Source organism: Oncorhynchus masou, chromosome 15, assembly GCF_036934945.1.
Source record: "Oncorhynchus masou masou isolate Uvic2021 chromosome 15, UVic_Omas_1.1, whole genome shotgun sequence".
NCBI classification, from domain to species: Eukaryota; Metazoa; Chordata; class Actinopteri; order Salmoniformes; family Salmonidae; genus Oncorhynchus; species Oncorhynchus masou.
In genome coordinates this window covers 63,849,128-63,866,656 of record NC_088226.1, presented here as the reverse complement: position 1 = coordinate 63,866,656, position 17,529 = coordinate 63,849,128, and the positions used below count along the sequence as shown (strand labels likewise).

At 41.8% G+C, this 17,529-nt stretch overlaps 1 protein-coding gene across 1 annotated transcript in view; it reads right to left on the bottom strand.

Moving 5' to 3' along the window:
- LOC135556634 (plasma membrane calcium-transporting ATPase 1-like) overlaps positions 1-17,529 on the bottom strand; it is a 39,070-nt gene that overhangs the window by 9,399 nt on the left and 12,142 nt on the right. The window contains exons 2-6 of the mRNA XM_064989992.1: positions 8,569-8,766; positions 3,851-4,108; positions 3,532-3,657; positions 1,374-1,610; positions 322-348 (exon numbers count right to left, since the gene is read on the bottom strand). Of these exons, the coding sequence (XP_064846064.1) occupies positions 322-348; positions 1,374-1,610; positions 3,532-3,657; positions 3,851-4,108; positions 8,569-8,766 (846 nt within the window). The remainder of the gene's footprint in view (positions 1-321; positions 349-1,373; positions 1,611-3,531; positions 3,658-3,850; positions 4,109-8,568; positions 8,767-17,529) is intronic.

Genomic DNA, 17,529 nt, shown 5'->3' with positions numbered 1-17,529 from the left:
GCAGAGGGGGAAAGCAGCTGCTGAGATTAAGAGCTGTAATCTCCTTGGTCCTAATCACCATGAGCGGAGTCAAGAGCACCTGCTGCTCGGACCACAGGGACACACATATTACCATATGCCCTCAGGGAAACACAGGGCCGCACCGGCAGCGAGGCCTAGCTCAGACTTTACCCACCTCACGCAGACCAGATCATACAGAGTCTATATAAACACACAAACCAAACTATACAGTACTCAATATAAACACACCATGCTCGTGAAGTGCACACAAATAAAAACTAGCAGCTTCAATATGGATATAACACACAATAACAAACCTACCTTTCTTGTTTTTCTCATCTTTCTTATCTGTGGAGAGAAAGAAACAACTGCACTTAAAAACTTATCCATTTACACATCAGCAAAGAGCTTCTCACTTTTGCAGAGTGGCAAAACCCTTGTAGTTGTAATGTGTTCTCTTGGATGTGAGTTTTATTGACGGCTAGCCCTTATACATCGCATTGGAAACTAAGAGGTGTAAATGCTCTGACATGCATTCCTGTCTGAACTCCCTAATAGTGTACTCCCTCACTATGACAATCCCCTGATCAATGATACTGGGATTACAGACTTAAACACAACGCTCCCCTAACACTCTTGGCAGGAAGCTAAGGACCAGGTTGTTTAATTTACAGGCAGTAACTGTTTTTAGCCGGGGTGTGACATGAGAGAGGTTCATGGTCCAACTGACCCAACTGCAGCCAGTTAACTGATATGTTAACCAACTGAGATCTTAAATCTGCATCTTCTATAGTGCTCCCACATGCTGTGATTAACATGCACCACAATTCAGCTATGGAAACTGTTTGTGTAGTGTGGTGTAAAGTGGGAACTTTGTTATTCATAGTGTTTTTATCATTGGCCCAGCATCTGAGTGTAACTATTGAATGTGCATGTCACTCACACACCATTGGCAGACATCTTATCATTGAAGATAGCTTAAACATTTTCAGGCATTTTAATAGATGACCCAAAGCTAAAAACGTCATTTTACTATCTCTCTTGAATGATTGATTGACCACCTCAGTTAATAAAGGGAGAATAACCTTGTCTGACATCACCTCTATGGAAGCAAATAGCCTTATGTCATGCCACTGGCACAATGTAGCAAGTGTATGCCTTCTAGGATAAATTATAGCATAATCAAATATCTTACAACACTTGTTGGACAGAGTTTCTCAAAACAATTCCATTTTATGTTTACTCCTATGGCGAGTCTCAACAAAAAGCAAGTAGGTCTATTCATAACAGTTAATACAATGGACAGAGGTGAGACGTTTGTTTGACACTTTTAGTGACAGATGGCTATGAAAGAACAATCCAGTTCAACATACTTTTCTTGTCCAGTTTGTCTTTCTTGTCCTTCTTTTCTTTCTTCTCTTTCTTTTTCCTCTCATTCTCTTTCTTCTTCTCCTCTTTCTCCCTCTTTTTCTTTTCCTTCTCCGCCTTTTCGTCCTCATCGTCATCTTCGTCTTCCTCGGCTCCAAGTAGTGTGTAAATGATGCCGGTCTGGGAGTTGACACCTACTGCTGTGATCAATATCTTCCCAGAACCCTCCATGACGTGGGTACCTGACGAAAGAAAAGACAGACATGATCACAGGAACCTTAACAATGGAATCTCTCAAACTAAAATGGGATGGTACATTTTCAGACTTTTATTGCATGTTTGAGAAAAGTGAAGAGGGGCATCTGTTAAATATGTAATGAAATATGTAATGAAACTTGTATGGCCTAACAGTATCTATGGAGGAATAGAGAGTGTGCTGTTTCAAGTTGACTCCTAAGAGCTCTTAAGAAGAGAGATTGACAGTAATAGGAAAAGGCTATAACGTCTGATGCACCAAACAGATATTTCATTTCAGAATGTATTAAAATTAGGTTAAGATTAGGGTTACGAGGTAGGGTAAGTGTTAGGGTCAGGGCTAAGGGTTTGGTTAAGGTTAGGGTAAAGGTAAGGGACAGTTTGAAGTTTTGGCTAGTCAGTTTAAGCGTCAGCTGTGTCCTTATAGCCTCTCTCACAACAATAATATATACCAGGCTTTTTTGGTCATGATAGACAGGGCATGAGTAGTAAATGTTGTTATTCTCTACTTGAGTAGGGATGGGAAATCAAATGGTCCATTCCATCACCTAAATCCCCATTCATTCACTTTTTTTTCGGGGGCCTGCCAGTGCCACAGCAACTACAGTATTTCAAGGGAGAAAAACAAGTGCCTCAATCTATTATCATCTCTTAGTAGTAGTCTACAAACAAAGAGACCCATGTGGTCGTGTTGTGCAGTGGCAGTCAAGCCTTCAAGCTACAATCCATGAGGAAGTTTGATTAAAGTGACGCTTCAAAAGGTCTTGTATCATTTCAGCCAGTAGTTTTGAAAGTAGGGCTCACGAAGAGTAGCTGCTGCTTTGGCAAATACGAGACAAAATGGGTCCACGAAATTGGTCACAATTGTCTACTACGTCATCCATTTCGTATGATATGTTGCGAATTGCATGGGGCTATGGCCCATGACGTGAACATGCAAAACCGGTGAGGTAGAAGAGCCCTTCTCAAATGGAACAGTAATCTGTTGTCAACAAGGCAGGATGATGCATCGTTCAGAAACCAGAAAATATGTTTGAATTTTCAAACTACTTTTCATTGAGAAGGCAGATAAAGCCTGTTAATCAAAATCAATCATGTTTGCATTTGAAAACACAGAATCCTACTCATTACTCCACGTGCTTCAAACTACGGAGCCTTTGTTTTGAGCCAACTTCGCCGTTGGCCAGAACGAGGGCACCTGGCTCACGCCCGGGAGGCAACTCAGTTCCAAAACAAATGCAATCAACGCTAACCCGCTTCACCCGGGACGTGCCCGGGGAATTAACAGAACTCCCTCATTAATTAAAACAATAACAAAGCGACACCCCGCCTCTGTTTCTTTAAAAAGCTGAGTGATGGGCCTGGATAAATGTAAGCACTCAAATTCATAGAACAAGAAATGGATGCAAGGAATGACCATCCATGATATTATAATTGTTTTATTTTTTTATTTAACCTTTATTTAACTAGGCAAGTCAGTTAAAGAACAAATTCTTATTTACAATGACGGCCTACTTCGGCCAAACCCGGACGATGCTGGGCCAATTGTGCACCTCCCTATGGGACTCCCAATCACGGCCGGATGTGAAACAGCATGGATATCAAAATGACATTTTTAACCGTGTTTAAAGGCTATACAGAGTTTGTTTTATGTTGTTGATAAACATTGTAGTAAAACTAGTTTTAGATGGTACAACAGTTGAACAAAGCTCATGAGGCATTTCTAAAGTTATTTTTTCAAGAATCAATATCATTCACTAATAGGTTTTTTTTAAAGTACTTATCAACTAAGGATTTTAGCTTGAAAGGGGAGTGATACCACTGGGCGTTATACAGTCTGATCCATATTGGATTTGTAACTAGACATCAGCCATATTATATGAAGGGAGGAAGGCTCATCATCATTACCTGACAGCAGCATGGGATCGTTGTCCAATGTCTTCTTGACATGGTCAGATTCACCGGTTAGAGAGCTTTCATCGATTTTCAAATCATTTCCCTGGATTAGCACACCATCCGCAGGAAGAAGGTCACCTGGAAAAACATACACATACACCAGACTGTTCAGCTGGGTGAGTTAGCTCATTTACCCCAGATTCAGACAGAGTAGAGGAAAAAAGTAGGATTAATCTTTGGTTTTATGGCACACACATATACTGTATGCAAGCTAGCACACGGACACAGACACAAATAAACACAGAACAGCATTTTTCTTTCAGGACCATACCGTATTTCACTTGTGCAACATCGCCGACTACGATCTCAGCCACGTGGATCTGGATGACTTGGCCTCCGCGGACCACCGTGAACTTCTGCTCCTGTTCAATACGGCTCTGCAGCCCGCGGAACTGCTTCTCTTTACTCCAGTCATTGAACGCTGTCACCAGGACCACACAGACGACAGACAGGAGGATGGCTGCACCCTCAATCCAGCCCGTGTCTGCCTCCCCCTCATCCTCCACTCCTCCCGCTGCCTTCCCACAATCTGAAAGAAAGGGGCACTATCTGGACGTGCTACAAAGGACAGAAGTACATTGCATTCCCTCCAGAATTGTGTTTTTATGCCTCAGGCCTAACCCTAAATTGAGGACAAGTAGCTCATTCATTCTGATGACATTGACAATTTTGTCTTTGGTAGCATGGCCATTACCCAAAGGATCCCACAGAAAGTATCCTACAATGATTATAAAACAGGAAGTACACTGTCTTGATCCCAGGAAGTACACTGCGACCGAATACTACCACTGAAGTCCTTTGTGGAATGGGATTATGGATTGATTGAAGTGTATCAGTTTCAGAGTGAACCCCTTTATGATTAGATAATAGGCAGGATGCTCACACTTTGTACCAATCTCTTTCTATCAACAAAGTCAGAGACTTGTGACGATCCCCAGGAAGACACAGAAACAAAGTGCCTCTGAAATTAGATCTGCTTGTTTTGGTCTGCAATGAAATACTAACTATCCGTCCAATAACCAATTACCAGCAACTGCACAAACCAGACGCATGTATGTCTGCATGCATGATGTTTACAGTTGCAAAGTAGCAACAATCAGATCTTTTGGTATTTGATTGAGTAAATATGAATCACCTGGTGATTAATCCATTAGAGCAGGTATTCCCAAACTGGGGTACCCCCAGGGGTACGTGCAATGCCGTGGGGGGTACGCCAAATAAAAATGTGATTCACATTTTCAAACAGTACATTTATATTTTCCAACAGGGCTATACATTTGGGTGATGTTTCTTTCTCGTCTTAGCAGCCTTGTTTCACTGGCAAAAATTAAATGAAACCATCTAGTGTTCAGCAAAATAATAACACAATGTCAAATACAACTAGCCTAATCAAATAATTAACATCCAATCACATTAACTGTTACTCTGTCTCGGTAAACCTTCACTCTTGCGCGGACATTTAGAAACAAAACATGACCATTTGAAAAATAAGCCACAGGAGTTTATTGAGCGAGAATAAAGACTACTTTCGAGAAGTAAGACATGTGTAAAAGCAACAGATACCATTAATAAGAAGGGGCTAGATGCTGAGTGTAATGAATGTCGTCGGGAGAAGGAGAAGAGGACCAAGATGCAGCGTGGTAAGTATTCATAATATGTTTAATAAATACGAACACTTGAACAAAAACAACAAACGAACAGTTCTGCAAGGTGCAATACACAAAACAGAAAACAACTACCCACAAAACCCTTGTTGGGCAAGAGCTACCTAAGTATAGTTCTCAATCAGAGACAACGACAGACTGTCCCTGATTGAGAACCATACCCGGCCAAAACCAACGACATAGAATGCCCACCCTAGTCACACCCTGGCCTAACCAAAATAGAGAATAAAGCCTCTCTATGACCAGGGCGTGACAGTACCCCCCCCCCCCCAAAAAAAAGTGCCATGTCCAGCAAAACCGGACTCTAAAGGGGAGGGTCCTGGTGGGCCTTCCTTACGGCGGAGGCTCGGGTGCAGGTCCTGGACTGAAGACCCTCGTAGAGGGCGCCACTGGACTGACGAGTCCAGAGGGGCTGCGACTCTGGCAGCTGCGGAGTGAAGGGCGACTCTGGCGGCTCCGGAGTGAAGGGCGACTCTGGCGGCTCCGGAGTGAAGGGCGGCTCTGGCGGCTCCGGACAGACGGGGCGGCTCCGGACAGGAGGGGAGACATACAGGCGGCCTCATCCTTGGCCGAAGCACCGGATGAGCTGGGCCGTGGAGGCGCCCTGGAGGTCTCGAGCAACGAGACCGCACAACCTGTCCTGGCTGGATACCCCCTGTAGCCTGGCAAGTGCGGAGAGTTGGAACAGGCCGCACTGGGCTGTGCTGACGAACCGGGGACACCGTGCGTAGGGCTGGTGCCGTATAACCCGGGGCAAGGAGACGCACTGGAGACCAGATGCGCTGAGCTGGCATCATCCCTCCTGGCTCGATGCCCACTCTAGTCCGGCCGATTCGAGGTGCCGTGCGCTTCACCGCATAACACGGTGCCTGCCCGTTCACTCTCTCGCCACGGTAAGCACGGGGAGTTGGCTCAGGTCTCCTACCTGACTCCGTCAATCTCCCCGTGTGCCCCCGCCAATCAAAAAAAGTTCTGGGGCTGCCTCTCGTGCACGTTACCTCGAGCCAATTCCTCGTAGTGTTGCCGCGCTGCTCTAGCTGCCTCCAGCTCCCCTTTCGGACGGCGATACTCTCCCGGCTGTGCCCAGGGTCCGTTGCCATCCAATATTTCCTCCCATGTCCAGGAGTCCATTACACGCTGATTGGTCCTTTGGTGGTGGGTAGTTCTGTAACGAATGTCGTCGGGAGAAGGAGAAGAGGACCAAGGTGCAGCGTTGTAAGCATTCATAATACGTTTAATAAATACGAACACTTGAACAAAAACAACAAACGAACAGTTCTGCAAGGTGCAATACACAAAACAGAAAACAAATACCCACAAAACCCATGTGGGCAAGAGCTACCTAAGTATGGTTCTCAATCAGAGACAAGGGACAGACAGCTGTCCCTGATTGAGAACCACACCCGGCCAAAACCAACGACATACAAAAACATAGAAAAAGGAACATAGAATGCCCACCCTAGTCACACCCTGGCCTAACCAAAATAGAGAATAAAAGCCTCTCTATGGCCAGGGCGTGACACTGAGCCCCATACTATTGTGGAGGACTTACTTCTTCCTGCTGCCGTGGATATGGCTGGGACAATGCTGAGGGAAAGGCCAAAAAAACTATACAGACAATGTCTTCATCAAACAACACTGTTTCACAATGCATCAATGACATGACAGGAGATGTTCCGAAAAACAACTACTCCTTCGCATACAAGCCAGTGAATTATATGCGTTACAGCTGGATGAGTCAACAGACGTGGAGGGCCTGGCACAGCTCCTGGTATACAGCTCCTGGTATATGTCCGTTACGTTTATGGTGGGTCAATTAAGGAAGACATCCTCTTCCGCAAACCACTGGAAACCAGGACAACATGAGAGGATATTTGGACAGCTTTTTTGTGATATCAAATGGACTTTGGTGGTCAGGATGTGTTGGTATCTGTACTGATGGCGCAAAAGCCATGACAGGGAGACATAGTGGAGTGGTAACGTGAGTGCAAGCAGTTGCTCCAGACGCCACTTGGGTACACTGCAGCATCCACCTAGAGGCTCTTGCTGCCAAGGGAATGCCTGACAGTTTGAAATCCATTTTGGACACTACAATTGTAAATAACTTTGTTAAAGCAAGGCCTTTGAACTCTTGTGTATTTTCTGCACTATGCAATGATATGTGCAGCGACCATGTAATGCTTTTACAACATACAGAAATGCTTTGGTTATCAAGGGGAAAAGTATTGACAAGTTTTTTTAAATTGAGAGACAAGCTTAAAGTTTTCTTTACTGACCATAATTTTCAATTGTCTGACCGCTTGCATGATGATGAGTTTCTCACACTACTGGCCTATCTGGTTGATGTTTTTTCTCGCCTGAATGATCTGAATCGAGGATTACAGGGACTCTCCGCAACTATATTCAATGTGCGGGACAAAATTGAGGCTAAGAGCTCGTTTCTGTCTGCATTAACAAGGACAACACACAGGTCTTTCCATCATTGTATTTTTTTCTGTGTGGAAATGAACTCAAGCTTACGAACAATGTCAAATGTGATATAGCGAAGCACCTGAGTGAGCTGGATGTGCAATTACCCAGGTACTTTCCCGAAACAGATGACATAAACAACTGGACTCGTTATCCCTTTCATGCCCTGCTTCCAGTCCACTTACTGATATCTGAACAAGAGACCCTCATCGAAATTGCAACAAGCAGTTCTGTGAAAATGTAATTTAATCAGAAGCAACTGCCAGATTTAAGGATAGGGCTGCGCTCAGTTTCTTGCCTTGGCAAATCGCGCTGTTAAGACACTGATGCCCATTGCAACCACGTACCTCTGTGAGAGTGGATTCTCGGCCCTCACTAGCATGAAAACTAAACAGGCACAGGCTGTGTGTGGAAAATTATTTAAGACAGACTTTCTACAATACAATTCAACATTGCAGAGTTATGTGCATCCTTTCAAGCACACCCTTCTCATTTACCCGTGTTGAGTTATTTACAATTTTCGATTAACAAATAAGGTTTCATATGTAAGATGGCTAAATAAAGAGCATAATTATTGATTATTATTATATTATTATTTGTGCCCTGGTCCTATAAGAGCTCTTTGTCACTTCCCATGAGCCGAGTTGTGACAAAAACTCACACTCATTCTTATGTTTAATAAATGTATAGCATGTGTGTGGCGGGCTTACAATGATGGAAAAAACAACATTTGAGAGTGCGCTGACCCAGGTGCTAGAGAGGGGTTCGCAGCTGGATGTTGAATGTTTGAAGGGGTACAAGTTTGGGAAGCACTGCATTAGAGGACATGGTATTTCAAATAAGGGTAGATACTTACTTTCTCTTTCGGCATCTGGAGGTCTATAAAAAGAAAGGCCTAATGAAATGATGGCTGCCACTTCTAGGATAATTAGTGTCACATCCTGCAACGCTTCCCACACTAACTGAAGAAATGTTTTTGGCTTTTTTGGAGGTATAACGTTCTGTCCAAACTCCTCTTTCCTTCTGGCGATGTCGTCAGCATGCCCTCCTAACCCTAGAGACGAAGGAGGGAAAGGAATTATTAACAACTGCATGGCGTTTTGTATTGTCTAGAATTCATATAGTATCAGATACAGATATAGGATCTTAATCTGAACCATCATAATACTGCAGCAACAGGAAAGGTGAATTATTATGTGAAATATTATTGATGGACATTTTCGTAGGGACAAAACAAACTTCAGAAGCCTTTTTAAACCTCCTGCATTGCAGGAAAGATCTGCTACAGGATGATAATCTGTACATGCATCCCAAAATGAATAGAAAAATAGTGTTACTCTCCCCCTGGTTGAACTCTCATTTCTGAGCAAAGTAATGCAGACTTGTCTGTTTGAACTTTTCATTATGTTCACACACTGAACAGCAGAAACAGAACCTGTCAAGAACGGTTAGAGTTGTTTGTTTTTGGAGGCTTTCTAACCTGAAGCTTTAGACCTTTGTGGTGGCTCTGCATGGGCTGTGTTTATGACTAAACCGGACAAAGGTCGGAGGACCATGAACACGGCCCATGGAATGTTACATCACAAGGGTCTTTAGAACAGGCTAGGCAAATCAATGCCATTCAAAGCCCTCATCTGCTCTCAAACAACATGCTAGACTCAACAGTATGATAAATAGCACTGGCATGTGCAAAAAGACCACTCAAAATACTTGCAGTAAGATGTATCTTTTTTTACATTGTCCATGACGGCAATACTATGCAGATACTGTGCAGATAACATGCAGATACCAACAGTCAGTATGGGATCCTGTTTAATGATGCACCTGCGACCTGCAAAATTCCAATATCTTTGGTAAGATTTTGGTTATTTTGCAGACAGAAAGTGTCACACCAAAACCTTTTTGATGGACACATGTATTCTTGCTGAACGGTGCTTCATAATGCAACCAGATCTGAGATTGTAAAGAAAAGTACAGCCAATACATTTAATCATTGATTTAAAAGAAAATTATGACAAAGACATACATTTCCATTAGCTGTTTCTGCCTCTGCCCCTCTGATACAGAAAGCAAACTGATCTAATCTCTGAGCCAAATGGACAGGCAAAAGAAGTCACACAACAAACTCGGTTTACTCCTCTTATACTGTATTCTCGTTAGATTTTATAGAGATCTCTAGTGCTTCTATGACAATAACAAAATAAAAGGGACAAGGGACGGCAGCCTTGTCTATCAACATAGTATACCTAAAAAAGTAATGGTCAGTGACACCAATGTGGTATGTGTGTGAAACAAAGACATCTGTAGTTTTTCAATCATGCCATGTCAAATTTAGCAATGCAAAATAATAAGCATTGCTGATGGTGGGCACACAACTTCAACCAGCTAGTGAGGAGAGATGGTCTGCACAAACTTCAACAATCTAGTGAGGAGAGATGGTCTGCAACCCTTTGCCTTGATGACAGCTTTGCACACTTGACATTTCCTCAACCAGCTTCATGATGTAGTCACCTGGAATGCATTTCACTTTACAGTTGTGCCTCATTCAAGGTTCATTTGTGGAATTTCTTTCCTTCTTAATGCATTTGAGCCAATCAGTTTTGTGAGAAATGACACTCCATCATTACTTTAAGACATGAAGGTCAGTCAATATGGAACATTTCAAGAAATTGCAGCCCAAATAAATGCTTCACAGAGTGCAAGTAACAGACACATCTGAACATCAACTGTTCAGAGGAGACTGTGAATCAGGCCTTCATGGTCGAATTGCTGGAAAGAATCCACTACTAAAGGACACCAATGAAAAGAAGAGACTTGATTGGGCCAAGAAACACGAGCAATGGACATTAGAGTCCAAATTGGAGATTTTTGTTTCCAACCGCTGTGTCTTTGTGATACGTAGTGTGGTTGAAATGATGATCTCCGCATGTACTTTTCCCACCGTAAAACAAGGAGGAGATGTTGTGGGGTGTTTTGCTGGTGACACTGTCTGCGATTTATTTAGAATTCAAGGCACACTTAACCACCATGGCTACCAAAGCATTCTGCAGTGATACACCATCCCATCTGGCTCGGGCTTATTGGGACTATCATTTGTTTTTCAACAGGACATTGACCCAACACACCTCCAGGCTGTGTATGGGCTATTTTACCAAGAAGGAGAGTGATGGAATGCTGCATCAGATGACCTGGCCTCCACAATCCCTCGACCTCAACCCAATTGAGATGGTTTGGGATGAGTCGGACTGCAGAGTGAGGGAAAAGCAGCCAACAAGCGCTCAGCATATGTGTGAACCCTTTCAAGACTGTTGGAAAAGCATTCCAGGTGAAGCTGGTTGAGGGATTTCAAAAAGTGTGCAAAGCTGTCATCAAGGCAAAGGGTGGATATTTGAAGAATCTCAAATATAAAATATATTTTGATTTGTTCAACACTTTTTTGGTTACTACATTATTTCATGTGTTATTCCATAGTTTTGATGTCTTCACTATTATTCTACAATACAGAAAATATTTTTATAAATAAAGAAAAACATTTGAATGAGTAGGTGTTCAAAAACTTTTGACCGGTAGTGTAGAAACGCAGAATTTTCACGTGTTGCTGTTGGGGTGGTGCTGGAGATGATGAATATGAAACATTTTGAAATTTCCCTTTAACCTTTCTAATGATATATTTTTTGTGTCGCAACTCCATATATATGACTCTACTAGCCTATCAATTAACTTTGTTTCTGGAAAATGAATGCTCAGCTTCTGTTGCGTGGGGCATTGTTGTAGCACATACCGCTAGCAACATTTTAGCCACAGACTGTTATGTGCTAGCTGTCTAGTCATTTTATAAATGTGCAATGAGCATAAAAATACACATTTATATAAAGAATTGGCAACTCGTTCTCATTCTGATAAAAAAGCATTGTCTTATGTGTACAGGTAGGCCCCTTGATTTCAACATCTAAACAAAGTGGACAGGCTAGCATGCTGTTCTAACAGTTGGAGATGGACAGGAGGGTGTGTTCATAACAGGTCAACTGTTCAACCTTGTTAGCCAGTAAATAGATCCAAGTTGGCTAGACTTAAAATATAAATATTTATCTGGTTACTCACTACAATGTGAGCTTGTGCTTGAAAGGTTGTTTATGAGACCTGTGTTAAATTTTCTATAATGCTTGTTACAAGAAGTTGGTCATTTTTAGTGGGGATGTGCATTGTGCATGGTTCTGGTATTTATTTTGACAAAAAGGGCATTTCATAGACAAACTTGAAAGCCAGATCAGTGATTATTGCGAAATAGCTGGTTAAACTATTTTGATAAAATAGTTAAATCTTTAGTGGGTCCTATGGTGGTGGAAGGCTTATAATAAGCCTAGGTATAATATTACAAGCCCCGAATTCATTAGATTATTGCTGACTGTTTAAAATGCAGTGCCTTGAGGTTTAATTGTATTTTGAGAAAAGAAAAACAAGATCATGAATCACCCATGGGATTGAGAAAAAAAACAGAAATATGATTTTTACGCCATATCACCCTACTTTGAACTAACATTATGAGGCATGACCTATCTTGAATTCCCCCTGGAGAGCGGATGACTCTATCGTTATCACTGCAGTATGGGTCAAATGGCTGCTTGTGTGACTCCAGGCAGCCTGCATCGAGAGCAGCCTAGGCCTTCTCTGACCTCAGTTGAGTTTGTATGCTTATTCCCTCAAAGCAATTTTGCTTCTTCTGACACTTAAAGGTTAGAATCCAACTCAGGGGAAAAGCACCTGCGGTTCTACTTCAACCTATCACTGAATAATGCTAGACATACAGGCTTTGAGCTGCCACATCTTTCAAAAACGAACAAAAAGGAGCAATAAAAACGTTACACAAGCATGAGAGATTAGTCCTGAACCAAGCAATCAACTGCCATGCTCGGGCGTTTAAGGTGAGGGGGATTACACAAGGTAAATCAATCTGCGCCCACAGGTCGCCATTGAGTTATATTGCAGTGGCGCAGCAGTGCATCTTTATGTGTCGGTCGAATGGATTTTCCTATGTATTCAAGCTGCGTGTGACATTTTAATGCTCTATGTATGTCAATCATGTCTCAGTTGGTGGGTCAGAAATGGTGCGTGACGACAAAATGCTAAAGTTGTTTATTGAGTGTGCATGAGAAGGCCATTGTGAATGAATAAATAATGCCTGGCAAATGTCAAAGGACAGAATGTGACACTGCATGGAAAGCCCTGTCCTCATGGAACACCAAGGAACATGGGCTCCAAACAGCAGTGAACACTCACCTATACCTATTAGAAACAAAAATAGTTTTAAGTGAGATGTAGACATTGGTGTGAAGCCAAAACAGAAAGGCAATTCCCATGAGGACCACAATGCCAACTCCACCCATGTCTACCAAGGTTTTCTAGTACACAGCTTTGACCTACGACAGTAGCCCATGTTGGTCTATTGCACTTCAAACAATGTGTATGCAGGTTGATTAGGATTCAAACCTTTGCAATCGGCCTAATTCATACTCTTAGAAGAGGTGATCACACAATAATGTGATTTGTATTGGATTCTTTACACACTACACTACACTCCATTCCACTACCTTTTCAAACTTTTTTTAATTAAATGAAGTTTGCTTTTATACTTACAAGACCATCATGCTTGATTGAGCGAGCTGTTTTGACTGTATTTCACTCACCGTTACTTTAGCAAAACATGTATTTGAGAAAAAAATATTTCATAACATCTTTATTTGGTCAGTATGTGCCCAACATAACAACAGGTGGTGGTGTGTTGGACACATTTATTCATGCAGTGCCTTCAGAAAGTATTCATACACTTTGACCTATTCCACATGATGTTGCGTTACAGCCTGAATTCAAAATTGCTAAAATTATACTTTTTTATCACCGATCTACAGTGCCTTGCAAAAGTATTCATCCCCCCTTTTTCCTATTTTGTTGCATTACAACCTGTAATTTCAATAGAATTTTATTTGTATTTTATGTCATGGACATACAAAATATTCCAAATTGTTGAAGTGAAATGAAAAAAAAAACTTGGTTCAAAAAATAAAAAATAAAAAAAACTGAAAAGTGGTATGTGCATATGTATTCATCCCTTTGCTATGAAGCCCCTACATAAGATCTTGTGAAACCAATTACCTTCAGAAGTCACATAATTTGTTAAATAAAGTCCACCTGTGTACAATCTAAGTGTCACATGATCTGTCATATGATCTCAGTATATATACACACCTGTTCTGAAAGGCCCCAGTGTCTGCAACACCACTAAGCAAGGGGCACCACCAAGCAAGCGGCACTATGAAGACCAAGGAGCTCTCCAAACAGTTCAAGGACAAAGTTGTGGAGAAGTACAGATCAGGATTGGGTTATAAAAAAAGATCTGAAACTTTGAACATCCTACGGAGCACCATTAAATCCATTATTAAAAATGGAAACAATATGGCACCACAACAAACCTGTCAAGAGAGGGCCGCGCACCAAAACTCACGGACAAGGCAAGGAGGGCATTAATCAGAGGCAACAAAGTGACCAAAGATAACCCGGAAGACGCTGGAAAGCTCCACAGAGGAGATTGAAGATTGGAGTATCTGTCCATAGGTCCACTTTGCTGGGATTTATGGAAGAGTGGCCAGAAAAAAGCAACTGCTTGAAGAAAAAAATAAGCGTGTTTGGTGTACGCCAAATGGCATGTGGGCGACTCCCCAAACATATGGAAGAAGGTACTCTGGTCAGTTGAGACTAAAATTGAGCTTTTTGGCCATCAAGGAAAACGCTATGTCTGGTGCAAACCCAACACCTCTCATCACCCGAAGAACACCAGGGACTTAGGTTCACCTTCCAGCAGGACAATGAACCTAAGCATACTGCTAAAACCCCTTAAAGTGGTTTAAGGGGAAACATTTAAATGATATGGAATGGCCTCGTCAAAGCCCAGAACTCAATCCAATTGAAAATCTGTGGTATGACTTAAAGATTGCTGTACACTAGCGGAACCCGTCCAACTTGAAGGCGCTGCCTTGAAGAATGGGCAAAAATCCCAGTGGCTAGATGTGCCAAGCTTATAGAGATATACCCCAAGAGACTTGCAGCTGTAATTGCTGCAAAAGATTGCTATACAAAGTATTGACATTAGGGGTGGTGAATAGATATGCACATTCAAGTTTTCTGTTTTTTTGTCGTATTTCTTGTTTGTTTCACAAGAAACAATATTTTGCATCTTCAAAGATGTGTAAATCAAATTACTCAACCCCCCCAAAAAACATTTGAATTCCAGGTTGTAAGGCAACAAAATAGGAAAAATGCCAAGGGAGGTGAATACTTTCGCAAGCCACTGTACACACAATAGCCCATAATGACAAAGTGAAAACATGCATTAGACATGTTTGCAAATGTATTGAAAATGAAATACAGAAATATCTCAGGCACAGCTCATCACCCGTCTAACACCATCCCTACCATAAAGCATGGTGGTGGCAGCATCATGCTATGGGGATCCTTAAACAGCGGCAGGGACTGGGAGACTGGTAAGGATAGAAGGAACAATTAATGGAGCCAAATCCTTGCTGTTCACCGCCGCTCCCCATCTATCTTAATTAACAGAGCTTGAGAAAATCTGCAAAGAAGTATGGGAGAAAATCCCCAAATCCAGATGTACAAAGCTGATACAGACATAACTAAATGACTCAAAGCTGTAATCACCACCAAAGGTGCTTCTACAGGGTATTGACTCAAGGGTGTGAATACTTATGTAAATAGATATTTCTGTATTTAATTCTCAATGAATTTGAATAAAAATCTAAAAACATGTTGTCACTGTATAATTATGGGGTATTATTTGTAAATGGGTGAGAATTATTTTTTTTAATCCATTTTGAATTCAGGCTGTAACACAACAAAATAAGTCAAGGGGTGTGAATACTTTATGAAGGCACTGTATATAGAGGTCTATACAGCCTGTCTGCATGCCTGATTTCTGTAACTGTCAGCTTACCTGTGTAATATTGACAAAAGATCAGAAACACTTGATTTGCAAACATGGTCCTGTTTAATCAATTGCTGTGCTGATCGATAGGCAGTTCATTACATATGTCATTACCTTCTTGGTCAAATAGCCCTTACACAGCCTGGAGGTGTGTTGGGTCATTGTCCTGTTGAAAAACAAAGGATAGTCCCACTAAGCGCAAACCAGATGGGATGGCGTATCACTGTAGAATGCTGTGGTAGCCATGCTGATTAAGTGTGCCTTTAATTCTAAATAAAGCACGAACAGTGTCACTAGCAAAGTACCCCCACAACATCACACCTCCTCCTCCATGCTTCACGGTGGGAACCACATATGCGGAGATCATCCATTCACCCACACCGCACATTTGGGCTCATCAGACCAAAGGACAAATTTCCTCCTGTCTAATATCCATTGCTCGTGTTTCTTGGCCCAAGCAAGTTTCTTATTATTGTTGGTGTCCTTTAGTAGTGGTTTCTTTGCAGCAAATCAACCATGAAGGCCTGATTATCGCTGTCTCGACAGTTGATGTTGAGGTGTGTCTGTTACTTGAACTCTGTGAAGCATTTATTTGGGCTGCAATTTCTGAGGCTGTTAACTCTAATGAACTTATCCTCTGCAGCAGAGGTAACTCTGGATCTTTCTTCCCTGTGGCAGTCCTCACGAGAGCCAGTTTCATCATAGCCCTGGATGGTTTTTGCAACTGCACTTGAAGAAACTTTCAAAGTTCTTGACATTTTCTGTATTGACTGACCTTCATGTCTTAAAGTAATTATGGACTGTCGTTTCTTTGCTTATTTGAGCTTTTCTTGTCATAATATGGACTTGGTCTTTTACCAAATACGGCTATCGTCTGTATATCACCCCTACCTTGTCACAACACAACGGATTGGCTCAAATGCATTAAGATGGAAATAAATTCCACAAATTAACTGTCATCGAGACAAAAGGTGGCTACTTTTAAGAATCTCAATATAAAATATATTTTGATTTGTTTAACACTTTTTCGGTTACCACATGATTCCATATCTGTTATTTCATAGCTTTGATGTCTTCACTAATATTCTACAATGTAAAAAAAAGTACAAATTAAGAAAAACCCTTGAATGAGTAGGTGTGTCTAAACTTTTGACTGGTACTGTATATATACAGTGCCTTGCGAAAGTATTCGGCCCCCTTGAACTTTGCGACCTTTTGCCACATTTCAGGCTTCAAACATAAAGATATAAAACTGTATTTTTTTGTGAAGAGTCAACAACAAGTGGGACACAATCATGAAGTGGAACGACATTTATGGGATATTTCTAACTTTTTTAACAAATCAAAAACTGAAAAATTGGGCGTGCAAAATTATTCAGCCTCTTTACTTTCAGTGCAGCAAACTCTCTCCAGAAGTTCAGTGAGGATCTCTGAATGATCCAATGTTGACCTAAATGACTAATGATGATAAATACAATCCACCTGTGTGTAATCAAGTCTCCGTATAAATGCACCTGCGCTGTGATAGTCTCAGAGGTCCGTTAAAAGCGCAGAGAGCATCATGAAGAACAAGGAACACACCAGGCAGGTCCGAGATACTGTTGTGAAGAAGTTTAAAGCCGGATTTGGATACAAAAAGATTCCCAAGCTTTAAACATCCCAAGGAGCACTGTGCAAGCAATAATATTGAAATGGAAGGAGTGTCAGACCACTGCAAATCTACCAAGACCTGGCCGTCCCTCTAAACTTTCAGCTCATACAAGGAGAAGACTGATCAGAGATGCAGCCAAGAGGCCCATGACCACTCTGGATGAACTGCAGAGA